The sequence below is a fragment of the Lethenteron reissneri genome, chromosome 8 (assembly GCF_015708825.2).
Source record: "Lethenteron reissneri isolate LAM-NWPU_2019-01 chromosome 8, ASM1570882v1, whole genome shotgun sequence".
In the NCBI taxonomy this organism is placed as follows: domain Eukaryota; kingdom Metazoa; phylum Chordata; class Hyperoartia; order Petromyzontiformes; family Petromyzontidae; genus Lethenteron; species Lethenteron reissneri.
Window position 1 is genome coordinate 768,519 of NC_083786.1, and position 27,397 is coordinate 795,915.

Here is a 27,397-nt window from a genome sequence, read left to right on the forward strand (position 1 = left end):
CAATTAGCGCGCGCTGTGATGACGTCATCGTGAGGGAGCGCGCGCCGCGGGTACCCCCGTGACGTCATTAGAAGCGGCGGAGACTCCGCGCGTGAGAGGTCGGCGCTTGCGATACAACCACAACTACCACCACAACTATAACCACCACAACTACAACCACCACAACTACAACCACCACCACAACTACTACACCACAACCACCACAACTACAACCACAACTACTACACCACAACCACCACAACTACTACACCACAACTAAAACCACAACCAATACACCACCACTACTACAACCATCACAACTACAACCACCACCACTACTATAACTACAACCACCACCACAACTACAACCACAACTACTACACCACAACCACCACAAATACAACCACAACTACTACAACCACAACTACTACAACCACAATCACAACTACAACCACTACAACCACAACCATCACCACAACTACTACAACCACCACAACTACAACCACTACAACCACAACCACTACAACCACCACAACCACCACTACTACACCACCACCACTACAGCACCACCATAACTACACCACCATTATTACAACTACACCACTATTACAACTACACCACTACTACAACTACACCACCACTACTACACCACCACCAATACACCACCACTACTGCACCACCACTACTACAGCCACAACCACCTCTACACCACCACCACTACAGCGACTACTATAGTCACTACTGCCTCAGCCACAACAGCTACTACAATACACAGCATCACGTGCTACTACTACAAGCCACAGCATCACGTGGTACTACTACAAGCCACAGCATCACGTGATACTACTACAAGCCACAGCGTCACGTGCTACTACTACAAGCCACAGCGTCACGTGCTACTACTACAAGCCACAGCATCACGTGGTACTACTACAAGCCACAGCATCACGTGCTACTACTACAAGCCACATCGTCACGTGCTACTACTACAAGCCACAGCATCGCGTGCTACTACTACAAGACACAGCATCACGTGGTACTACTACAAGACAGCATCACGTGGTACTACTACAAGCCACAGCATCACGTGCTACTACTACAAGCCATAGCATCACGTGCTACTACTACAAGCCACAGCGTCACGTGCTACTACTACAAGCCATAGCGTCACGTGCTACTACTACAAGCCACAGCGTCACGTGCTACTACTACAAGCCACAGCGTCACGTGATACTACTACAAGCCATAGCATCACGTGCTACTACTACAAGCCACAGCATCACGTGCTACTACTACAAGCCATAGCGTCACGTGCTACTACTACAAGCCACAGCATCACGTGCTACTACTACAAGCCATAGCATCACGTGCTACTACTACAAGCCACAGCGTCACGTGCTACTACTACAAGCCACAGCATCACGTGCTACTACTACAAGCCACAGCATCACGTGATACTACTACAAGCCACAGCGTCACGTGCTACTACTACAAGCCACAGCGTCACGTGCTACTACTACAAGCCACAGCGTCACGTGCTACTACTACAAGCCACAGCATCACGTGCTACTACTACAAGCCACAGCATCACGTGATACTACTACAAGCCACAGCATCACGTGCTACTACTACAAGCCACAGCATCACGTGATACTACTACAAGCCACAGCATCACCATCACCACCACTCGCTGCTGGCACTGCCCACTGCCAATCACCGCGGGCAGAGCGCCGACTCCGCCTGTCGCGTGGACAGCAGCGACACGGGGACAGCAGCAGCGTGTGTGAGGGTGCGAGACTCAGCACTACTACAGCTACAAGCTCAACTACAGCACTACCACAACTACAGCACAACTACAGCACTACTACAGCTACAGCACTACTACTGCTCTAGCACAACGACAGCACTACCACTAACAACACACTTACAATACAGTACAACACACACGGGTCTGGTAACTGAAGGATGCCCGTTTACATGTCTCGCAGGAGTATTTGTGCGTGCTATTCGTATATAATATATATTAACAGGACCCTGCGGGGTGGGCTGGTAGGAATAATACTTAGTACCGGTACAGAGATATCGACCGGGTATAGAGGAGTTAAAGAAAAAATTACTGTATTCTAGTGTAACGTTAATTAAAAGTGTTTGTTTTGACAAGAAACGCTGTGAGATTTAAAGACTCGTAGTCTTTCATTTCCAACACCACCCTCAACACCACCCCTCCCACGGACGGACGGACGGACGGACACATTAATCTATTGGTGGTCTGGTCCACTTCGTTCCTACCAGTATAATTACGGCCTTGGTGTCACTGAATTAATGCAATGAATATCCTGTCATGGTCTGCTTTTCGTTTGCAAGTTTCAGATTTACTGCAATACACCCGTCCTTGGATGGGCAAAAGGCTAGGCCTATAGAACGGTCGATATTTAATCCACGCAGAAACGATCAAGGATCAATAATATTAACGTGTTTAAGCAAATGGATAGTGATTGCAAGCTCTCTCTCTGTGTATGTGTCTCTCTCCATGTCTGTGTTTGTCTCTCTCTGTGTATGTGTCTCTCTCCATGTCTGTGTTTGTCTCTCTCCCTCCCTGTATATGTGTCTCTCTCCGAGCTTGCATTCACACCTGATGACGGTTGCTTATGTTGCAATGAAAACGTCTTATATTATTTATTTTATTTCTACGTGACTTTACCGAAAGAACTAAAGAGTAATTCCTGCAGTCACGAAAGCTTCAAATCAAGTCTTAAATGTATTTATAATATAATTATCTTCATCTTGAGTGTATGCTGCTGCTGTGTCCTGTATAGCGCCTGAGGTCCTTATAGATGGAATTATTATTACGGCAGAACCCTTCGTTACTCAGCTAGAAATCCAAACACGTGATGTTCTCTAAATATTTCTATACGTGCGGCAAACTGCAAACCGGCCTATACCGTTGTTTTTATTCATTTACCGGTTATGCAAACAATAAACGATTCTAACAATTCCACCGGTCAGCAAGTGAGAAAGAGGTTCGATAAGAGGCTCGGGAAAGATCGCTAAAGGATCTCTACGTTTCAGTTTGTGGCTGAGGAACCCTCGTGGATGGTCATTGTGCAACCAAGTAGATGCGACTGACATGAGTGTATTTTCAGCATGCAATATATAAATCTAACATCCAAGCTTTCGTGACCAATAGGATTCATAGTTGAGTTTCGGGCCCAATCAGACAGTTGCCATGAATCTAAACTGCCTGATGATGCTGGTTGTAACTTCCAGCGAAATATATCCAATTGTTACATTTTTGTGGATCACTCTCCAACACACACGTGTGCTGAAGTGGTAATAAATTGGCCACTTTTGTTCACGTGACAACTTTATCCATTGGATTTGTAGCGTGGAGGATCTACGATACATATTTTACTGACTTGATTTGACTCAAAAATCTATTGTGAATGAATGTATGTACTTACAGTCGACCTTCAATTATCCGCGCTAATGACGGGGAGGACAGCCGCAGATAATTAAAACCGCAGATAATCCAAAAACATTCATTCTAGATTTGAAGCTTTCGTAATACAAGGATTCATACTCTTAGGTTTTTTTGGTAAAGTCACATAGGTAAAAATAAAAATAATAGACATAATAATAGATATAAAATAATAAATCACGACGTTTCGGAGGCAACACAAGTCTCCGTGATCAGGTGGGACCATCACAGCTAAATTTGCTGTATCAAGTGAGGAAAAATCCAAGAGACAAGCTCTTAAATACAAGTTAAGGGGGAGGGGGGCTTATCTGAATGTGGTAGCCAGGGTATGGAACTCTACCGAGTGTTGACATCCCCAGCGTTTAATAGTACTGCTTTTTTTGTATTTGAATTATCAGCCAACACCGGCCACAACCCCGAGTTGAGATGCACCAAATTTTCTCTTTTAGCCCCGTCCACCCCCCCCAACACGTTCCATTCCCGAGGCTACCACATTCAGATAAGCCCCTCCTTCCCTCCCCCTTGTATTTAAGCGCTTGTCTCTTGGATTTTCCTCACTTGATACAGTAAATTTAGCTGTGACGGTCCCACCTGATGATGGAGACTTGTATTCCCTCCGAAACGTCGTGATTTATTATTTAATTTCTATTTAATTTTTTTACCTACGTGACTTTACCGAAAAAACCTAGGAGTACAAAAACATTCATTTTATGTGGATCTCTGCCAAAAACCACGAATATCAATAGACCGATCGATGCGCGTGCTCAATGATAACACTTTCCTGGTCCCGCTCAGAAGACTCGGCCCACTAAGTGGACAGCAGCAGAGCCACAGCAATCAACATCAATCAAACTCCGTCCACTGTTGTAAAGATATGCAACTCCTGTGCTGTAGTAGCGATCACGTGGTTTTCGGATTAACCGGAGCACATATTTGTTCGGTTTAAGCATGTGACTTGTAATAAATATTTCCAAGAATAGCAATGTATCAATGTTTTTAGATGAGTAATTTGGACTTAAGGGAAAATCTATTATTTAATAATTAATGTGAAAATCTCTGGTGCGTGCATAAGCTGCCATTTGGATAAACCACGCGCGAATAATCGAGAGTCTACTGCATTTGGTGACCTTTAATTAAGCTGTCTAACACGTGTTGTGCTTGTTTCGTTCTGTCCGATTTACCCTAGGGGGTTTCACGCTGGCATCGTTGTACATTGATGGCACTTACATTGGACAGCACGATCGAGAATTGTTAGAAAAGATTCACCAAGACCTTGAGCTGTTCACTCAGCAGCTGTCCCTTAAAAAATACAGGTGAGAACGGAGAAGGAATGCATCTCCGCAGTGTTGTCAGAGCTGGTGAGTTGGAATGTGGGGCTCCAGTTTATATTTAATTTAACGGAGTTGCTGAGCAAGCAAGTTCTGAACCCAAAATGTCTCTCAAAGTTGTAATTGTAGAGGGTTTTATCCAATGCGTGTTTCGACTATGCACGGTTTACTTGATGAGGTCTGTTTTCCCGAACACGGGGGACGATATTTCGCCGCTAAGATACTCATTCCCTGCGCCAACAAGTAGTGTGTGCGTTCGTCCCCAGCACTCACGTGGTCTCACTCTTTAATCATGGCCCCTAAGCATAAGTTGAGTGGTGGTGATTGATACAGTCATGGGTTCGATCCCAACCCTGCCTGATGCCTGTATATTTGGAGTTTGCATGTCTCTCCCCGTGGTCGCGTGGATTTTTTTCCGGGTTCCCCGTTTTTTTTCCCCTCCACGTTTAGATTCAACATGCGTTTAGAGTATTTGGCTGCTATAAATTTCCACATGATAAGCCACTCCGTTGAACCATAATTTGTGATGGCCAGGCCGCTTCTGAAAGAAACTGTGTTCGTGTGATTTACGACACGCGACATTGGGAGAAATGGAAATGCCTGCGCCGCTTGTCTGTGGCGCTGCTCATGATGCTCCAAATGCATCGCGGATGCACACCGTGCGACCCGCACGTTGACGCCGTGCAGAGCAGGGAGCATGTCAGCACTTGCCTGAAATAACGAAGGTAGTGGCCGCTCCACGATGCTTGTGGAGTCAGCTCGGCCCTTGGAAGGGTGGAACAGTGGCATTCTGCTTTACAATCTAGAGCAGATTACGAGTTCAAATCTTGTCTGGAAAGAAACTCATTCTGCTGGCGTCAATCAAATGCATTCTGAACGATTTAATGAGAAGTTGTGGTGTGTGCGGCATGTCCATCGCTGCCAACTATGTTACGTTTGGCTCGAGTGTCAGCTTTACCCTTGGGGACATGGGAACATGTTATGCAAGCAGAGACGTCATGCTTGCTGTTAAGAAAGCCGAGTTGGCTTGGGGAGGACACATCCCTAGACACGACGATGGCCGGTGGGTCGAGGCTAACGACAGTAGCAGCCAAGGGAGGGAACACGATCCCGAGAATACATCCACCGTGGAGACGGAGCGATGAAATCAGCTCATGCGCTGGGCTTTGGAATAATTACCGCGCCGCAATACTGTGAGAGATTGCGAAGGGTTGGGGAGGTAGGCTATCGCCCAGCAGTGGATAGATCAAACAATTCTGAGCGATTTGCTCTTCTCTGAATCAGTGGTGGAAGTTCCCTATTCCTTTCTCGTGGGCACTCTCGCTACGCGAGTCAGACAGCGTGCAGGATAGATCAAGGCCAATGCGATTCATGAACTGCACCCAAGCTTTGTGGTGCGCTCTACGTGGCGGGGGGGGTTGTGTGCAGGGTGCTGGTGTTCCCACCGCTGAGCAGCCGCTGCCGGTTCCTCACCCACACGGCCGTGGGGCGCCACAAACATCTCAGCAGCTTCTCCATCGGCGTCGGCAGCCAGCGCCGCACCGTCGTCTGCCACAGAGACCTGCGGTACAGTCCCACCCCAGCCTTTACTCTGTGCTACTCCTATTAGTATTACAGTAATCCCTCGTCTTCTTGGTTCTTTCGGTAAAGTCACGTAGAAGGGAAGTAATAAAATAATAAAAATAAAACATAATAAAATAATTCTCACGACGTTTCGGCCACAATGCAAGCAGCCGTCAGGTGAAAACCAGGTTTGTCGAGGCGACAGCGTCTGAATGAAACAGCACCATGCTTGGAGCATATATTTAAGCTGGGTTGGAAGGGGGGGAAAGGGCGCCTTGACAAAAGAATTTGCATATCAAGAGGAATTTAGCATATTTATGGGAAATGCAGGTATATGATTAGAACTACTTATGCCCGTGCATTATGCAGGATTAACAGCATCAAAGGGAGGGGATATGGGAAATGCAGGTATGTGATTAGTACTACTTATGCCCGTGCATTATGCAGGATTAGCAGCATCAAAGGGAGGGGATATTGGAAATGCAGGCATGTGATTAGTACTACTTATGCCCGTGCATTATGCAGGATTAGCATGCATCAACGACGGTCAATGGTACAGTGTATAATAACAAATAGTATAAAATTCATATGCTTAATACAATGTACAAAGTAATATATAGTATCGTAATTGTATAGTGAATATACAGCAGTGTGATATACATTAGGGTGGGTAGAATAATACATAGTGTAATATTACAATGTATAAGGTATTACTTCCCTTCTACGTGACTTTACCGAAAGAACCAAGAAGATGAATCCCTGCAGTCACGAAAGCTTTAAATCGAAAAGTAATCCCTCGGTTAACGTTTTTAATCTGTTCCACGAAAACTACCGTTAACGGAAATAACTGTTAAATCGAATATAGGAATTATGTGTTAAAAGCATTAATCCGTTCCAAGACGATTGGAAGTTTACCTTTTTTTACCCTAAAAACATAGTTTATAACATTTAAACACTCAATATTAATAAATAAACATTTAAACATATTAAAGGATTAATATTAATAGAAACATTGCATTCACTATGAATAAGTTTAAAAATAAGTAAAAATCACCGAGTCTGCAAGAGAGCTGTTTCCACTGCCAAAACAGAAAACGTTATAATGTGAACAAAGCCAGTCGAGCTCTTAGGTTTTTTCGGTAAAGTCACGTAGGTGAAAAATAAAATTAAAATTAATAAAAATAATAATAGAAATTATTGTTTTTCTATTATTACTTTGATAAATTTTAATTAGATTTTTCACCTACATGACTTTACCGAAAAAACCTAAGAGTTTGAATCCTTGCAGTCACGAAAGCTTCAAATCTAGAATTAAAGCCAGTCGAGGTCTAAACGCTCATAAATGGGCGTCGCTGATTAGCTCAGGGCACGGCTCAACCCCACTTACGAGCGCTCAGATTGGCCAAAATTGGCGCCCCATGTGCATAATGAAAACTTACTGTTAGTTAAAATGTTAACGTTAGTCGAAACCATGGGGTCCTATGGGAGGCGAGACGTTAACCGAAAAAATTGTTAACCGATTATGTCACTGTTAACTGAGGGGACTCCTGTTACCGTGCTTGTTATCACGGAAGGCCTTGCTGAGTCTCAAGACTCTTGTTTCACGAGGCTCTTGTCAACGTATTTTTGCAGTAGAGGGCGACTTGGCTATGCGCAGTCCAAATGTAGTCATTGGCAGGTGATGTTTAAATACAGGAATTGTTCCCGCGGTAAGTTGCTGTATTGTGCGTTATGTATCGTGGGAGACTTCTGTATTGGGATGTTCAGCCAATAATGTCAATCACAACGAATGTGGTGGTTTTTACAGTCAGAGGAAATGAGAGAACCCCGAGGAAACCGATTCAGAACAGAGGGAGAACACACAAACTCCAGACACAAAGATGCCCAAGTCCGGAATCAAACTTTGCTGCTCCATACTGCATGGCACAAGCTCTACCACTGCGCTGCCACCCTGGCGCTCCTCAGATGAACAACAAAATGACATTTGCAACTCTCCCAGAGAGTAGTCAAGCGTGCTAACCTTTCATTAGCCAAGCGTGCTAACCTCCCATTAGCACGATTGGTTACGTACGGTGCGAAAGAAGTTCAACATATACACACCCGTATATAATGCTTCCCGCTGTGTTTGAGAAGAGAAATTGGAAGTTGTCACCGATCTACTTCTCAAGTCATTTCCCTTGTACTCTTGCGCACGTGTAGTGGGTACAGACGGAGACTCAGGCTTACTATTGGAGGCAACACATTTATTAACGTAACACCAACACTATTAACACAAAGCGGTAACTGCCCCTTTACCAGATAACCTATGGTGGTGGACCACCAGGCTAGCTACCCTAACACTCTGGTTTAGCTACAGCGGACCAAACCCCAACTCGGGTCCGGATGTGTTGGAGACTCGGCGTAGAACGTAGATTTCTTCATAAAGACAACAGCAGCCAGTTCCACTGGGAACCCAGCTTTTTATCCTGTGTGGCGGGGCTCACTCTGCCCCTAACCACGACCCCCTTCTCGAACTCTCGAGGAGGCTCTCCACTGGACACGTGGTCCCCCCAGCCCCCCCTTTGGGGGTCCCTGGGTAGACACCTCTGGTCACGTGTCCTCCAAGGTCAACCAGAGTGCCATGGCCCCCTGAAACCTCGCTCCGAGGCCGGCACTCTCGCCCCCTACCCTGTAGGGGCTGGCACTGCTCGTAAAGCGGGGTGTCATCCTTGCCTGTCGGACAGTGCTGCCCGAGCCCCGCTAGGGCCGGTACTGCATCCCCCTTCAGCGGTGTCCGCAGTGGCAATGTGTTGCATAGCGTGCCTTTCCCAGGCTGGCCACACACAGCGACGTGCAACGATGTCGCTGCACATGCATGGTGGCACATCCTTGTATTCTCACGTCCTTGCCATGCTCGTATCAGTCGATTGCTGTGTAGAGGCGTCCCTATGCCTCGTCAGCTGTGAAGGTTTGATTGACCATCCCTCGCCATGCTGGTCAGTGTGGGTAGGTGGTGAAGGAGAAGTTTCCATGACTGGTTCAGCGATCACTCGCCACTAATGTTAGCCATGGTCGGGAATCAAACTCAAGTCACCAGGTTCATAGTGCAGTGCGCCAGTCACTGCACCACTGCTCCACCCTGAGTATATCAGTTACTATATCACCCAACGGCCGTGTATTAATGAAAACCTTTGGTACCATTCGTTGAACTGGGACCCATATCTCACAGAGACGGTGCCTTGCCTTTAAAAATCGGGCGGTCCATCAACATTAGTTCAAGCCTGACTGCTGATGAGACAAGTGGGGCTGATGGGATGTGTAAAAACATTTTTTAAATTTTTTACATAAATGGAAAATGCTTGAAGGAGGCATGTTGTCTGCTTAGTTATGATGTACAAATCGGGATGTTTGGTTGGTTTCAGGTGCACTCCACAAGTCGGTGAACCGTCAAACCGCAGCGGATATTTTTGTTCAGAAGCTCCGACCGCGTCGACCCGAGCTGCCGGAGCGGGCGAAGGCGCGAGGGTTGCGGGCGGCGGTAGAATCGGCATGGAGGGTAGGAGGAGCGTGGGCAACCCGGCACGCAGGCGCCAGAAGCGACCGGACATCCAGCTGTACGTACCGCGGGGGCGGAGGCACGAGGGTGCCGCCGAGAATGGGGAGGGCGGCGGCGGTGGCGATGTGCCGGAGGAGGCCGTGGCAGGGGGGGCGGTGGTGGGGGGGCGTGCGCGGCAAGGAGGCGACGCGGACGGCACGGCTGCCACACCCGCCGCCGCAGCGGAGAGGGCGTCCACAAAAACCAAAACGAGTCGGCGGGGGTCGACACACGACCGCAGGGATGTCGCCAGGAGGAGCGCGGCGCGACGCGGCGACACGACGGTCGCGGAGGGCGCCGGCGAAGTTGCGCCAACGCCGAGCGATTCCGTGGGAATGGGCGCCGATCTCGGGGGAATGGGTTTTGCGAACGAGCACGGCTCCGTGCAGGGCAGTGATGATGATAATTCAAACGATGCCACTCCATCCTTGCCCCTAAATGTTTTACGGGTGTCAAACGACGAGGCGCCGCCCGGCTCCGTCGAGTTCAAACGCTTGCCAGGGGATACGGACGTCCGTGAGGCCGACGACGCGGACGCCGCGCGCTCCCACAGCGGCCGCCGGAGTGCCGTGGAGGCGCGAGTCGCCTGCGGTGCCGCCAACGCGCCAGGAGACAGCGACGTGGACCCTGCACTACACGGCGACCGTAGGGCATCGCCAGCCGTGCCCTCGCAGGCCGACTCCCAGTGCTCGCGGTCTGCCAATGTGCCTGGCTGTGAGAAGCAGCTTTTAGCAGCGGAGGCAGATGAAAATCCAAACAGCCCACCCATCACTACCAAAGACAACTGGGATGATGACGATGATGATTTATCGAATAAAACTCCAGCAAAGGGTCTTGTACCTGCCACACCACTGTCCCTTGCAGAAGAGTTACGGTCCCGCTGTGTGGTGGAAGTCGGCGATGCTCATTGCTTGTCGGAGGTGGCTGCCCCGGTCGTCACGTGTGATGCCGCTCTACCGGCAGTGGTGGGAGTAGCTGTGGGAGGAGAAGCGGGAGGAGATGCAGGAGGAGATGTGGGGGGAGATGCGGGAGGAGATGCGGGGGGAGATGCGGGAGGAGATGCGAGGGGAAATGCGGGGGGAGCTGCGAGTGGCGGGGATGGAGGTGAGGAGGAGCAGCAGGAGGACAGCTGGGACGCCATGTTCGATGACAGCGGAGAGTGCCTGGATGGGCAACTGATGCAGGAGGTGATGACGCACGCATGAACGCTCGCCGCACGTATGAACGCTCGCCGTATGTGCAGCGAGACGCACGTCACACGCCGCGTGTCGCACCGCGCTCTTCGGTGCAAGGGCGACCACTGCCGTACCACGCACAGTGGGTTTTTGCGGCTAGTTTACAGTACGTACACATGTCTACGGGACCTTTTTTGTCAGTATCAAAAGATGAAAATGAAGAATAAGTTTTACCCTTTCTGACAATAAAATTCCTTTTTTTCATACTTTTACACTGGCAAAAACGGCCCTATGATATAGCTGCTCAACCCAAGCTATACATGCTCTGATACGTGCATTGTCTTTGTACTGTTTGCATTTTACCGTTGTCTGGTCTGACACAGCTGAGACTAGGCCATAAGGAAGGCTTTATCTGGTGTAGGCCAATCGGTTTCAAAGACAATGCATACATTAGCAGAGCATTATGGGACCTTTCTTGCCAGTATCAAAATTCGTAAAACCTATTGTTATTAGAGGCCGACCGAAACTGAATTTCTGGTTTCGACTGAAAGTTACAGATTTACTTTCGGCCAAAACCGAAAGTTAAAAATGTACTTTCGGCCAAAACCGAAACTATGCCGAAACCGAAACTATGCCGAAAGAGGCCATTTGCCAACTTTCGGCGCCGAAACCGAAACCTACTTTCGGTCGGCTTCTAATTGTTATGTTATCTGAGCATGTTTCTTCGTGTGTTTTACCACAAGTACGTGTGGTTAATGCAGACTTTATTCCTTGAAAAAGGTATCTACTTGGTGTTTTAACATCTTAACACCTCTTTCATTGCCAGAAAGGGTAAAAAAAACTTGTAATTTTTTATAGTATGAACACATAATCTCCGTGTGTATTTTCACCACCACATAAGATCGCTTTCTATCGTCAAAGCAACCTTACCCACTATGCCTTTACTTTAAAAAGCTGTGTATCTCTTTTTCAGAAATGACCTGGCTATAAATGATAGCTCAACGAAGTGGCTTATCGTGTTGAAATATATTGCAGCCAATAAATGTGGAGGGAAAAACTGGAGGACCCGGAGACAAATGGATGCGACCATGGGGAGAGAGACACACAAACTCCAAATATACAGGGGTCAGCATCGAACCCACGACCTCCTGTATACCAGGCGAGGTAGTTAACATCTTTCTACCATGACACCCTAACAGAAAGGGTACTTACCAATAAAAGTCTGGCAGTTCTCCGGGATTGGTTCAAGCAAGCTTCATTGTTGATCATACCCGAATTTCATAATCGGTCCAGAGTTTTTATTGTGTTCACAACCAACGTTGATAAAATACGCACTCCCAGAAAGCCGAGCGGTTGATGGGATGTGTAACGTCGAGGAACAGACATGTGGAAGAGGAGGCGTATCGCCCTGCTTAGCCACGTTGCACGTCGAGTTGTTTCCATCATATGTGTAGTGACTGAATGTCACTATGTAGTGCCAGACTTGCGAAGCCACAGCGGATAATGTGTTGTCATTATGTGCAGCCCAGTTACTGGGCGTAGTTCCAGCCCTTGCGGGGCTTGGGTGAGCGCTGGTTAGTGCGGAGGCACCACGTACAGTATGCGGTGAGGGAGCGAGAGGGAGCGTCAGCCAGCCAGGGTTACATTGGGGCATGATACGCTGATTGACCAGCTGACACGTGACCGGATGATATTGGAGGGGGATCACCAGTGGACGGGGGCCGCTGGGCGGTCATGTGGTACAGTGAGGGAAAAAAGTATTTGATCCCCTGCTGATTTTGTACGTTTGCCCACTGACAAAGAAATGATCAGTCTATAATTTTAATCGTAGGTTTATTTGAACAGTGAGAGACAGAATAATAACAAAAAAATCCAGAAAAACGCATGTCAAAAATGTTATTAATTGATTTGCATTTTAATGAGGGAAATAAGTATTTGACCCCCTCTCAATCAGAAAGATTTCTGGCTCCCAGGTGTCATTTATACAGGTAACGAGCTGAGATTAGGAGCACACTCTTAAAGGGAGTGCTCCTAATCTCAGCTTGTTACCTCTACCCCTCCCCCTGGTTGTGGCGCATGTGTGTCAATCATGACCACCACACCTGTATAAAAGACACCTGTTCACAGAAGAAATCAATCATATTCCAAGCTCTCCACCATGGCCAAGACCAAAGAGCTCTCCAAGGATGTCAGAGACAAGATTGTAGACCTACACAAGGCTGGAATGGGCTACAAGACCATCGCCAAGCAGCTTGGTGAGAAGGTGACAACAGTTGGTGCGATTATTCGCAAATGGAAGAAACACAAAAGAACTGTCAATCTTTCTCGGCCTGGGGCTCCATGCAATATCTCACCTCGTGGAGTTGCAATGATTATGAAAACGGTGAGGAATCAGCCCAGAACTACACGGGAGGATCTTGTCAATGATCTCAAGGCAGCTGGGACCATAGTCACCAAGAAAACAGTTGGTAACACACTACGCCGTGAAGGACTGAAATCCTGCAGCGCCTGCAAGGTCCCCCTGCTCAAGAAAGCACATATACATGCCCGTCTGAAGTTTACCAATGAACATCTGAGTGATTCAGAGGACAACTGGGTGAAAGTGTTGTGGTCAGATGAGACCAAAATGGAGCTCTTTGGCATCAACTCAACTCGCCGTGTTTGGAGGAGGAGGAACGCTGCCTATGACCCCAAGAACACCATCCCCACCGTCAAACATGGAGGTGGAAACATTATGCTTTGGGGGTGTTTTTCTGCTAAGGGGACAGGACAACTTCACCGCATCAAAGGGACGATGGACGGGGCCATGTACCGTCAAATCTTGGGTGAGAACCTCCTTCCCTCAGCCAGGGCATTGAAAATGGGTCGTGGATGGGTATTCCAGCATGACAATGACCCCAAACACACGGCCAAGGCAACAAAGGAGTGGCTCAAGAAGAAGCACATTAAGGTCCTGGAGTGGCCTAGCCAGTCTCCAGACCTTAATCCCATAGAAAATCTGTGGAGGGAGCTGAAGGTTCGAGTTGCCAAGCGTCAGCCTAGAAATCTTAATGACTTGGAGAAGATCTGCAAAGAGGAGTGGGACAAAATCCCTCCTGAGATGTGTGCAAACCTGGTGGCCAACTACAAGAAACGTCTGACCTCTGTGATTGCCAACAAGGTTTTGCCACCAAGTACTAAGTCATGTTTTGCAGAGGGATCAAATACTTATTTCCCTCATTAAAATGCAAATCAATTTATAACATTTTTGACATGCGTTTTTTCCGGATTTTGTTGTTATTCTGTCTCTCACTGTCCAAGTAAACCTACCATTAAAATTATAGACTGATCATATCTTTGTCAGTGGGCAAACGTACAAAATCAGCAGGGGATCAAATACTTTTTTCCCTCACTGTATAAAGGAGCTCTCGGGAACCTTCGGGAAAGCGCTCGAGAGATCTAGAAGGTGGGCGGGGCGAGGGGCGGAGCCAGCTCCAGCCCAGGCCGATATAGCGGGGCCCCGTGAGGGGCTCGGGGTTCTTCGGGTTGTTGGTAAAGAAGATCCACGTCGGGTTGAAGAAGCCTCTAGCCACGCAGTCTGGGACCCAGCTCGTGGTCCGGACCAGGATAGCGGGACTGTGTCTAGTTCTGCCGTAGCGTGGTTAGATGGGCGTTCAACATCCAAGTGTAGGTTACGTTATGTTGTGTGTTGAGTTGGTGTAATAAATAGTGTTGCTCCCAAGACAATGTCTGCGACTCAGTTGGACTCACTACATATGTACTCGGCGAGCCTCGCGCAACAGCGCTACACAATAGCTAGGTCGCATGGTTTAGGTGGCGAATTGTCCGCTCGATGATGTCAACCATTGGTAGTTCACTGATCGATGTTGGGTCTCTTTCTGTTGTTTAGCTCGCAGGCAACCTGAAGCCGGAGACGGTGACGACGCTTCAGGAGCCGCAGTTCGACTACTATGGCTACCGGCCAGCAGAGCCCGGCTGGGATGATGGCGACTTTGGCCACGTCCTGGAGATCTACGGCTTCCCAAGTGGCTTCCGCACCGAGGACCTCATCTCGGCGTTTTCCGCCTTCCAGTACATAGTCCAGTAGCATACTCCTGGTCTGTTGAGTTCTCACCCGGTTAAAATGAAATTAATTTGAACTTGAACATTCCGAGTCGAAAGCCTACAGAGAATGCTTAGATTTATAATCTCAGGGTGCTTTACACCTACGGTGGTGAGATGTTAACTACCTCACCTGGTATACAGGAAGTTGTAGGTTCAATCCCGACCCCGACGCTTGCATATTTGGAGTTTGCGTGTTCTCCCTGTGGTCGTGCTGATTTTTCTCCGGGTCCTCCGGTTTTTCCCTACACATTTAGAAACAGGTATATAGAGTATTTTGGCTGCTATAAATGTCCATATGATAAGCCACTTGTGGCCAGCTCGCCTCTGGAAAATAGCAATAAAAGCCAATGGGCTTTACGTAGTAAAATAAAATATATAGTTTATGATGACATCAAACAATGGCCTGTTACTTAATTTGAATTACATCAGGGGGATCTTTAATGTCCACTGTGAAGTAGATGGCACTTAGTGTGTGATAATACATTGCAAAGTAATAACCGGGTGTCCTGCCGGAATTTGAACGGTGCACCTCTGCGAGGAGTTGCGAATGCACAACCGCTGTGCTGCAAGATTCGCGGTCATGGTGGTCACTTTCCTCGGTCAATGAATTCACCACAAGTGAACGAGCCACTTCTTATTGACAATGGTGCAGCTTCACTCAGATATATCGGGAGCATTCCTCCCTTAATGGCTGTCAGTTTTTTTTAAACCATTACCACACGAACTCCGGTCATCCTCACAGCCGCTTTTGGCTAGCTCAGTGGCTTTCTAATATCCTTGCGATATTAGTAAGCCACTGGAAGCTGTGCACTTTTAAATCATCTAGATAGAAAACTAATTTCTTATAACTGCTTTTTGTGTTTAGTTTGTTGTCCTTCTCTCGCACCTCCGATTAGCGTGGGTGGCTACTTACGGTGCTAAAGAAGTTCAACGTACATACACACATACATGTGCGTATGTTTACGCACATGGCACCAAGTACGCTCGTGAGCTTTGCCCCGGGATGTACGTGGACGTGTTCAAGCATGTCGCGAGTTTACGACAGGGCTAGGCGTGACCGAGCTGCGCGTCGGCCTGGGGCCGCTGTCACGGCAGGTTGCTGCAGCGGTGGTTCCCGTGTGCCGTGCGTACCGTGCGTGCCATATGTACCGTGTGTGCCATGTGCCGTGTGCGTACCATGTCCCGTGTGTGCCACTTGTGCCATGTGTCGTATGTGCCATGTGTCGTATGTGCCATGTGTCGTGTGTGCCACTTGTGCCATGTGTCATGTGTGCCACTTGTGCCGTGTGCGCCGCAGGTCGAGGGGCTTCGACGTGAAGTGGGTGGACGACGAGCACGCGCTCGGCCTGTTCAACAGTCCCATCGCCGGTGTGTTCCCCTCTCTCTGCCAATGTCTCTCTCGCTCTGCTTACCGGAATTTTTTTCTCTTACCGTCATCGCTGCTTGTTCGCTCGGCAAAGTCTCGTCAAATGTCAACTCTCTTTTGTCAGGAGGGTCTTGCCACGTTTTCACTGTCGGAGGCGATGTCGCTGCGTGTAATCCCAATTGAGTAATTTTTCAGCATTGGAATGTTTGGCCAATACCGGTTAATATTAATGATAATTGCAACTTATAGAGCACCTTCCATCATGATATCTCAAGGCGATTTGCATGGGTGACAAGGAGGGGAACGGGTAAGAAGTGACCAAGTTAAAATAATAAACGCCTTCTGAAAGGGAAATGATTTTAGGTGGGACTTGAAAGGTCCCGGACAGCCTTTGGCATGAGTTCCACAATCCAGGCACCACGTTTTTGTTATTGGGTGCAATTGTGAACAAGAGCCGTATCGTGCATGAGTAAATCTAATCGGCATAATCATTGGTTCACTGCAGCTCAAAGACTGAGTCCCTACAAGGCGTGTGGTGAAGTTAGGAGATGTCCAATGTGTGTGCTCAGCATTTGAAGGCCTGAAGACCAGAACAGGTGATTTTGCCAACAATGTGTTCAGGGAGGCTGTTCAGTATCCAGACAGCAGAGTGAAGAAGGGAGCTTCTGTCCAGGGAGCATGTTATGGAAACAGTTTCATTATGTGGTGGGTTTTTTTGCTATGGGAGGAAACCAGAGAACCCAGAGGAAACCCACGGAGAACAGGAGAAGAGCTCCACACAGAAAGGCGCCCGAGTTGGGAATCGAACCGAGGCCCCTTCTGGCTGCGAGTGACGAGTATTACCACTGTGCCGCCACCACCGTGCCGCGATGTGGCTGAGCGATAGAGCCTCCTCGCTGGCACATTCAGACGTGTCTCCCATCATCGTCGTCACCGTTACCATCGCCCTAGCAAGATTCCAGGGACAGAGAACTCTTATTATTTGCAACCAAGAGGGTGCTGGAGAATGCTGTGGCCTGCACGGTCAAGAAGAGGCAGCACTGCTCTCTTGTGGATCCTCAGCAATTACAAACAGGCGGGAAATTCACGTGGGTCAGGCTGCGTGTTAAAGCATTTATTCTCCTGGGCTTTTGCCATGCGCTACAAGAGTCCCTTGGTTAACGTTTCGAATCCGTTCCACGAAAACTACTGTGAACTGAAATAACTTGAATCGAATTCACTTATAAGTTTAAAAATAAAAAATCACCGAGTCTGCAAGAGAGCTTTTCCACTGCCAAAACAGAAAAGGTTATAATGTAAACAAAGCCAAGTCGAGGTCTAAACTGCTCATACATGGGTGTCGTTGATTGGCTGAGGACATGGCTCAGCCCCACTTACGTGCGCTCGGATTGGCCGAAATTGCCGCCCTGCGTGCATAACGTAAATATACCGTGAGTCAACATGTTAACGTTTGTTGAAACCATGGAATCATATGGGAGGCGAAATGTTAACCGCAAAAACCGTTAACATATGTCACTGTTAACTGAGGGACTACTTTACTTACTGCGGGCATCCTCAGGTGTGGAAGTAGGCAATCTCGCTAAGAATGTTGGCATAAAACTACTAGCTAAAGAACATACACAGCAGCAACATCGCCACCCCTATTGTGAAACAACTGCAGGCTGTGTATGTGAAACATAGCGGCACCTTCCTTTATAAAAGCCCTGTGCTATAGGAACGATGGCGGGAATATCACATGTACTCGTGATTTTATTTGATGACAACACGGATGTTTATAACAATCCACAAAGCATGACTAATGGGTTCTTCATAATCATTGTTGGGTTGGGCCACGTTACGATCTGGCTTAATGTTGTTGTGTAATCCCTCCATCACTGATGATTACATGACCTTGGGTGCCACTCAAAGTTTCTCATTCTCAAGGTCACGCCTCCTGGTTTTATTTGTTTGTCGTTAAACTGAAGCCAGTGCGAGTTTAGAGACAATCCCTCAATATATATGTACCGGGTGCTCAACGGAGTTAGACATGCATGACAGTCGATGCACACGGAATAATGGTAGAGGCATAGACCCAGAGAAGAAGAATATCAATAAATCGGAATGATAATTCTCTGCCGTTGACTTTTACACCAAAACTAACCAATTGAGTGATCCCAGAAAACAGAAATGTCACTCTGCCACATGCACAGCCTCGCCCAAAACCCACGGGGCCACACAAACGTCGCGCGTCGAGCCTAACGTGCGCTGCGGTCCGCGTGGTGCTGTGCACAGCTCAAGACGCGCTGGCGATGAAGCACGCGCTGGTGAGGACGCGCCCTCTCTGCCGGGCGAGCAGCCCGACGCGCGACAAGGCCCGCCGCAACCCTGGTTAGCAGCACCGCCGCGGAGTTCGCTCGCCTTGCCAACGCCTCGCTTAAGGAGGCTGACTTTGCAATGAATAACGATAATACTAACGACTACCTTATTACTCTTTGGTTCATATTCTTAGGTTTTTTCGGTTAAGTCACGTAAGTAAAACATCAAATAAAAATAAAAAATCACGACGTTTCGGAGGCAACACAAGTCTCCGTCATCAGGTGGGACCGTCACAGCCGGATTAGCTGCATCAAGTGAGGCAATGATTCAAGATGTAATCCCTTAAAAAGGCAAGTTGAGGGGGAGGAGAGGGGGGGGGCTCATCAGAATGTGGTAGCCAATGAATGGAACGCATCGGGAGGGGGAGGGGGGGGGCGGGGCCAAAAGACTGCACGTCGGCGTGGACGCTGTTGGTGTTGCACAACGCAACGGGAGGGGGAGGAGGGGCGGGGCCAAAGAATGCACGATGGCATGGGTGCTGTTGGTGTTGCACAACGCCAACGCATTAGACAGAGAGGGGGAGGCCTGATACACATGATAGAAAAAAAAGAACGAAAATGCCCATTTTTATACCAATTCTGGCTGAACAATGAAGAGAGTACTGTTAAACACTGGGGATGTTAACACTCGGTAAAGTAAAGTAAGATAGTGCCTGTCAGATAAGATGGTCCAAAAAAGTGTAATTAAGTCTTTTTTGCGTGGTTGATAACATCTTTCCAATGATTACTAAGTTTGTACCCCTCATCACGGTTGAAATTATGTCTGTGTTTGTATATTTGTATGGCTTCGTGTACAAACCTTTGATGGTAGCCGGGAGGTTTGCAGAGAACCTTGGTCTCGGAAAAGACAATTTCATGAGAGCCCGCCGAGTTGTAGCAATGATCGGCAACGGCCGAAGAATCAGTTCTGCCGTGTTTCAGATCTGACTTGTGCTCGCGGACACGATCAGCAACATGACGTTTTGTTTCTCCAATGTAGCAATCACCACAAATGCAACTCAATTTTTAGACTCCAGGATGCTGTAAGTCAGGAACGACATCCTTCACAGATGGAATCAGAGTTGCATTTGTGGTGATTGCTACATTGGAGAAACAAAACGTCATGTTGCTGATCGTGTCCGCGAGCACAAGTCAGATCTGAAACACGGCAGAACTGATTCTTCGGCCGTTGCCGATTATTGCTACAACTCGGCGGGCTCTCATGAAATTGTCTTTTCCGAGACCAAGGTTCTCTGCAAACCTCCCGGCTACCATCAAAGGTTTGTACACGAAGCCATACAAATATACAAACACAGACATAATTTCAACCGTGATGAGGGGTACAAACTTAGTAATCATTGGAAAGATGTTATCAACCACGCAAAAAAAAAAAAGACTTAATTACACCTTTTTGGACCATCTTATCTGACAGGCACTATCTTACTTTACTTTACCGAGTGTTAACATCCCCAGTGTTTAACAGTACTCTCTTCATTGTTCAGCCAGAATTGGTATAAACATGGGCATTTTCGTTCTTTTTTCTATCATGTGTATCAGGCCTCCCCCTCTCTGTCTAATGCGTTGGCGTTGTGCAACACCAACAGCACCCATGCCATCGTGCATTCTTTGGCCCCGCCCCTCCTCCCCCTCCCGTTGCGTTGTGCAACACCAACAGTGTCCACGCCGACGTGCAGTCTTTTGGCCCCGCCCCCCCCCCTCCCCCTCCCGATGCGTTCCATTCATTGGCTATCACATTCTGATGAGCCCCCCCCCCTCTCCTCCCCCTCAACTTGCCTTTTTAAGGGATTACATCTTGAATCATTGCCTCACTTGATGCAGCTAATCCGGCTGTGACGGTCCCACCTGATGACGGAGACTTGTGTTGCCTCCGAAACGTCGTGATTTTTTATTTTTATTTTATTTTTATTTTGATGTTTTACTTACGTGACTTAACCGAAAAAACCTAAGAATATGAATCTTTGCAGTCACGAAAGCTTCAAATCTAGAATTACTCTTTGGTTCTTTCGGTAAAGTCACGTAGAAAGAAAAGAAAATAATTACCGAAATAACCAAAGAGTAATTCCTGTCGTCACGAAAGCTTCAAATCAAGTTTGACTGCCTTATTTATATTTTACTGGGTAAGGCCCACTGAGCTACACAGCTCTTTTTCAGAAGCTGCTTGGCCACAAATGGCAGCTCAATGAAGTGGCTTATCACGTGGACATTTATACAAGTGACGATTATCTGAACATTACCTGAACCGCTCCTGGGCCTGACCTAGGTGCAATGCGTAAAGCATCGCCACTGTGGGGAGACAAAGGCGGACGGGTGGGGTGCCGGCCACCCAAACCACCCACCCCCTCGTGTGCCGTGGCGGTACCCTCCATAGGTGCTGTCCGGCTCACAGCCCTTGTCCCAGCGGTCTGCTGAAGATCTCTTCGGGGTTTTTGTGTTTGTGCTACGTTGTAGAGTTCCTGCAGCCTGTGAGGCCGCGGCCCCAGACGAGCGCGGTGCTGGCACGCCGCCTCGTGGCCGGAGCGCTGGGCGTGCGGAGCGGCGCCTCCCCCGAGCAGCGCTCCGCTGAGCGCCGCAAACTCCAGGAAGCCAAAGGTGAGCGCCACCGCTGCTGACACTCACCTGGCTCCTGATTCAGTAGCAGCAGCAGTCCTACCTGCAGCAGCGCAAGTTCACATATAAGGTCAACCCTTGTTAATTCAACAAATATGGGGCTCTGGCCTTGCCGAATTATCCAATATTCCAAATTATATACAACTAGCGGGAAGTACCAGGCGTTGCCTGGGTCTTAAAAATATTTAAAAAGTACTCTTCAAAATCTAACAGCAGTGCGTACTGACTGTGGTGGTACCTGCTATGATTACAGCAGTGCATGTGGTGGTACCTGCTTTCACTGCAGCAATGCATACTGTGGTGGTACCTGCTATGATTACAGCAGTGCATAGGAACTGTGGTGGTACCTGCTATTATTACATCAGTGCATACCGACTGTGGTGGTACCTGCTATCACTCCAGTAGTATATGCTGACTGTATAGCAGTATTTATCGACTCTATAGCACAAAGTACTCACTTGACAGAGTGGCGTGGTGAGGCGTAGTCCCGTGCAGAGCCTCCGGCCTCGCCTAGATTGTCGTGCCGGCCGAGGTGGCATCTTGGCAGGCTGGGGCAGGGCTGCTACCCCTGACCCCCCCCCCCGCCACGATGTCCCCGGCCGCTCTGCAATAATATCTATGGCCTATAATGGTAGCATCTACCGACTGTATAGTAGAAATAGCTGGACGCATCGGGGTGGGGGGGGACGTGAGACAGTGAAGAATTTACCTGAGCGTTTAGTGTATTTTTATAGGATTTATAACGCAAAAGAAAATGTCCCCCTCACTTCCACCGACGGCGTGCGACTTGGCATGGGCCGTCCTCCCCACCAAAGGCGCGCGAGTTGGTATGGTCGTGCACGCGTCATAAATAAATAAATAAGAAGAAAGCACACAAAAATCGTGCTAAATCGCAAATTAAACTAATTTAAAGTTGAAGGATGTGGAAAAGGAATAGCGCTTGCTCACCGCAGGGCTTACGGGGTGGTACCTGGCTATTTTTTTTTTACGTAAACCCCACCCTTGGAGAGCCAAGCGCGCGACCACACACAAACCCCGCCACACACAAACCCCGCCACACACAAACCCCGCCACACACAAACCCCGGCACAAACCCACACACAAACCCCGGCACAAACCCACACACAAACCCACACACAAACCCACACACAAACCCACACACAAACCCCGCCACACACAAACCCCGCCACAAACCTACACACAAACCCCGCCACAAACCCACACCCAAACCCCGGCACAAACCCACACACAAACCCACACACAAACCCCGCCACAAACCCACACACAAATCCACACACAAACCCCACCACAAACAAACCCCGCCACAAACCCCGGCACAAACCCCGCCACACACAAACCCCGCCACAAACCCACACACAAACCCCGCCACAAACCCACACACAAACCCACACACAAACCCCGGCACAAACCCACACACAAACCCCGCCACACACAAACCCCGCCACAAACCCACACACAAACCCACACACAAACCCCGGCACAAACCCACACACAAACCCACACACAAACCCCGGCACAAACCCACACACAAACCCACACACAAACCCCGCCAAGATGAAGAGATTATTATTCATCATTATTATTATTTACTTTTTTATAAGGCGCAGCAGACCCTGCAAAGGTCTTCAGAGAGGTGTACGTTAAAAACAAAATCTCTCGAGTTTATCTCACACATCTGAGGACGTAAGTTGGGTTGTCTTGTTTGTTTTCTTTCTAAATGGGAGAATCTCAGCAGTCAGGCGCAGCTGCTCAGGCCGACAGCGTTCCAAATCTGAGGGCCAAGGACCCGAAAAAACCCCGAGGCTCCGACACGTTTTTGTTGAGAGTGTGGCTGACAGAGGAGCACTCCTAGAAGGGCCTCGCCTCCTGCATCTCATCCCACCTGGCTTCAATCCACATCACTTTCTGTCCATCAACCCTTCCAAATCTCAAATTATCTTTTTGCCTGCCTCCCGTTCCTCTCCTCGCTGTCCCACCATTTCTCTACCTCCTGTTTACATGTCCCCGATTTCCGCAGCCCACAACTTTGCTGGCACCTTTGACTCTTCCCTCACCGATCACATTTCCGCCACCACTCGTGATCGCCGGTTTAATTTGTTCAACATTCGCAAAATCCCACTGCTTATTTCCACCGCTGCTGCAAAACTGCTCATCCATTCCCATATCAACACTCGTCTGGACTACTGCAACTTTATTATTCTCGGTCTCCCCATTTACTCTTTTGTCCCCCTTCAACAAATCCAAAACAACTCAGCTTGGCTCATATTCAACCTCCCCTACAATTCCCCTACCTCGACCCTCCTCGCACAACTGCATTGACTCCCTGTCTACCACCTGTTCTAATTCCTCACCCTGGTCTACAAATACCTTCATGGTCTTGCCCCACCATATCTTGCTACTCTTATATATTTCTTGCCACTCTTGTAAATTCACACATCACAGATTTGCCCCCATTGCTTCCTCTCATCTATTTATTCACCTCATCTCCACCATTACATTCACATGTACCATTTTTTATTCTCTGTAAAGCGCCTAGGTTAAGGCGCAATATAAGATACGTTAAGATAAAGCGGCAGGCGAGGGACCGGACGAGAAACGTACATAGATCAAAGTGTGCACAGCAGTGCCCCGTCGAGCCATGCTCAAGTTGCCCCTCCGCACATCACGTCACAGCGGAGGCGACGCGTAGAGCCACATGGTCAGAAATTCGTTGGGAAAGCTGCCGCTAGGCGCTGCTCCGGAGAAGCAGTGGGGATGATGCCGGTTGACCGGTTACATAAATCGGTTGTAGGGGGCGCAGCGGTGGCAAGATGTTAACTCCCTCGCCTGGTATGCAGGATGTCGCGGGTTCGATCCCGACCCTGACGCCTGCTGTATATTTGGAATTTGCGTGTCTCTCTCACCGTGGTCGTGTGGATTTTTCTACAGGTCCTCCCGTTTTTCCTCCACATTTAGAATTAACACACCTTCAGAGTATTTGATTACGATAAATGTCCATGATATAAGCCACTTCGTTGAGCTATAATTTGTGGCCAGGTCGCTTCTGAAAAAGAGCTACACCGCTCAGTGGGCCTTACCTGGTCAAATAAAAAGTTTGTTTTATAAAATATGAGCTCATGGCCAGAGTTTGACAGCTCTGCTCTAACCTGATTGGTGTAATGAGCACCAAGGTTATGCAATGTTAACAACGCCTTCGGCATATTCAACCTGAATGAGTAATTGAAAAATGTGTCAAGTTATGCTTGTTTATTTGTATTTGGCAGATAAGAAAAAGCTGGTTGCCAAGCAAAGAGAAGACATCTGGGAAGGAAGTGTCTGAAATAGCCCTGCAGAATATTTCTTTTTTATATTTAATTTAAGAGATTGTGTTTGGTACGGGGCTTAGAGAGCCTGTTTGTTAGGAGGTTTAGAGAAACTTTTTTAGCTCAAGGTTTAGAGAGACCGTGTTTCGTATGTGGTTTATGAGACTGTGTTTAGTATGGGGTTTAGACTTGAGTATGGCATTTATAGAGACTGTTTAGTATGGGGTTTAGAGAGACTATGTTAACGATGGTTGAGGTTTAGAGAAAATTTTGTTCAGGGTTTAGAGGCTGTTTAGTAGTTATGTGCATATATGAAGCTACCATCATCCATTGCAATTAGAACTGTGCCTGTTTAAAAAAAAGTTACTTTCATGGATTAGCAGTAGTACATTAGAAACTCATTCTTTTTGGGGTGAGAAATCAGTTCCCCTTTTAATTGGCGCGTACCTCTTAACACATGGATGCAGACATCTCGCGCATGCCAATGTGGCCGTGTGTTTTCACTGTCGCGGTACCGAGTGGTGGCGCAATGGGGGGTTGTTATCCACTGCTGGACGAAGGCCACCCCTGGACCGGCGGGCGCCAACTCAGTCTCACGATAAACCATCGTCACGCAAACTCCGGTCAACCTCGCAGCAGCAGGAGAGCGTCTTTTGGCGAGCCCATCGAACAAAGACGGTTACTGCATCGCGCACGTTTTTGGATGCATTTCTGCTGCCGTCTGGAATGCCCCTCCTGCTGCTATTAGGAAGCCACTGGAGCAATGCACTTTTAAATCTAGATTGAAAACGAATTTCTTTAAAATACATTTTTGTGTTTAGTTTGTCCTTCCCCCGCACGTCCGATTATCGCGGTTGGCTACGTATGGTGCGAAAAAAGTTCAACATACAGTACATACAAGCACCCATATACAAGCATCACTCCAACGTGGACAATGAAGCAGGGAGTGGAACAAAAAGAGGACAATTATACAAAGCGGCGTGGAGAGGTGCATGCTGAGAATTGCACTTTGAGACAGCAAAATGAAATTAGAAACAAAGGTGGCATCATCACTGTAAACGAAGTCTGTGGGTGTTGTAGCAGCACACATCACTGCTAGAGCGGAAGACAGCTGATGGACTCGATCAGTGTCAGGGTTGGCAGCTAAAGGAGCGATCGCGCCCCAAGAGGGCGTCTGCCGTGGAGATGGAGCAACGAGATGAGCTCGGTTGCCGTAATGGGATTGTAACATCGCAGTCTTGGGGTTGGTGACATCATGAAGCCTTCATCCAGCAGTTAATAAATGGTGGCTGATGATTGAGGCAATATTTAAACAATAATCTCCACAACCATTTGAATGTGGATATTGTAAAACTCGTGAAATGTAATATTTAAAAACCCTTAGTTGCACCTATGTGACTGGTTTATGAGTCGTCATTCCGTTTCGTATATGGAGTGTTTGTGTGTATCAGCATTGCGGCTGCCAAGATGCAGATTCTCGGTGTCAAAGCCAGGGCCGAGCACAGCGCGAGGAATTCGTACAGCTCTGCCGCCGTGACGACGACGCGCGTCCACACTCGCAGACGATCCCCGCGTTCGCCCTGGGATCACCCCGTTAGGAGGCGTCCATAAATGACGTCACGCACCTCGGGGGGGGGGTCAGACATTTGTGACGATGGGGGGGAGGGTTGAGAAATGTGACGTCACATCAAAATGCGCAACTTTAAATAAATATAGACAACACGTTCTACTTAATATACTTTTTATAAATGTTTTCTCCAACATCAGTGCAGCGCCACATTAAAAACGCACTACAATGACAATCGTTTAAAGCGATTTGAAGCATGTTTTTTGGGGGGGGGCAGCTTTGTGACGTCATATTTGGGGGGGTCTGACTTTTTGTAACGCCGTGTGACTGGGGGAGGGGGGTCAAAAATCGCGTGACGTCATTTATGGACTGCCCCTTAGGGGAGCGGTGGCACAGCGAAGTGGCACAGTGATTCGCTCTGCGCCAGGGACCCTGATGCTCGTCGGTCGTGGGGTCTGGAGTGCAGTCCGTGGCCTCGCCCCGGAGGACTTGGGGAGGGAGCTGGGTTGCGTTTCAGAGTGGTCGTGTGTAATTTCTCATGATAGCTTTCACAAAATGTCTAAATAAAGTGTTGAAATGAAGAAGCCGCTTGATTCGCCTCCACATCTTCCTCTCCTCATAAAAACGCCGAAGTATTTTTTTTACACATCCCATCAGCCACAAAGATTCTCGGGAGTGCATAATTTCAGCTGCATTGATTCAACACAAGAAAACATAAGAAACACTCCAGGCTCGCGGTTTACTCCAGTACCGATCACGAAATGATGTTCTTGCCTTAATTCAATCACTTTACATTAAGCCTTCGCCTCATGACATCCTTCCCTATGCCCCTTTTTTAAATGCTTCACTAAACTCGCTACTACGATTGCGCACCATCGCCAACGCTTCATTTTCAGCTGGGTGTTTTCTATCTTTAAAAATAGGACAAGTTTCACCACAATGTCTTAAGAAATCCAAACTCGACACTGACACGCCTGAC

The 27,397-nt window shown here is 48.1% G+C and overlaps 2 protein-coding genes across 4 annotated transcripts; both read left to right on the forward strand.

Annotated features, from left to right (window-relative positions):
- Positions 1-22: 22 nt before the first annotated feature.
- On the forward strand, positions 23-11,030 carry LOC133361658 (uncharacterized). The gene is made up of 5 exons (XM_061580640.1): positions 23-1,768; positions 4,644-4,770; positions 6,214-6,351; positions 9,750-10,959; positions 11,013-11,030. The coding sequence occupies exons 4-5, from the start codon at positions 9,877-9,879 to the stop codon at positions 11,028-11,030; spliced, it is 1,101 nt and encodes a 366-aa protein (XP_061436624.1). The 5' UTR covers positions 23-1,768; positions 4,644-4,770; positions 6,214-6,351; positions 9,750-9,876.
- LOC133359460 (coiled-coil domain-containing protein R3HCC1L-like) lies at positions 10,975-26,705 on the forward strand. Of its 3 annotated transcripts, XM_061577880.1 has the most exons (7): positions 10,988-11,109; positions 12,071-12,261; positions 14,987-15,168; positions 16,499-16,569; positions 18,839-18,934; positions 21,370-21,510; positions 24,813-26,705. In XM_061577880.1, the coding sequence occupies exons 2-7, from the start codon at positions 12,178-12,180 to the stop codon at positions 24,866-24,868; spliced, it is 630 nt and encodes a 209-aa protein (XP_061433864.1). In that variant the 5' UTR covers positions 10,988-11,109; positions 12,071-12,177; the 3' UTR covers positions 24,869-26,705. The 3 variants fall into 3 exon arrangements, with proteins under 3 accessions (XP_061433871.1, XP_061433864.1, XP_061433875.1); XM_061577887.1 differs by lacking the exon at positions 12,071-12,261 and having other exon boundaries at positions 10,975-11,109; XM_061577891.1 differs by lacking the exons at positions 10,988-11,109; positions 12,071-12,261 and adding an exon at positions 14,494-14,763.
- The last annotated feature ends 692 nt before the right edge of the window (positions 26,706-27,397 follow it).

Bases quoted from the DNA above. Each gene is read 5' to 3' on its own strand.
- LOC133361658 (XM_061580640.1), top strand. From the start codon at position 9,877: ATGGAGGGTAGGAGGAGCGTGGGCAACCCGGCACGCAGGCGCCAGAAG.
- LOC133359460 (XM_061577880.1), top strand. From the start codon at position 12,178: ATGCGACCATGGGGAGAGAGACACACAAACTCCAAATATACAGGGGTC. The intron at 15,169-16,498 runs GTACATAGTCCA...TGTGCGCCGCAG, and splicing joins TCGGCGTTTTCCGCCTTCCA to GTCGAGGGGCTTCGACGTGA. The intron at 18,935-21,369 runs GTTAGCAGCACC...GCTACGTTGTAG, and splicing joins CAAGGCCCGCCGCAACCCTG to AGTTCCTGCAGCCTGTGAGG.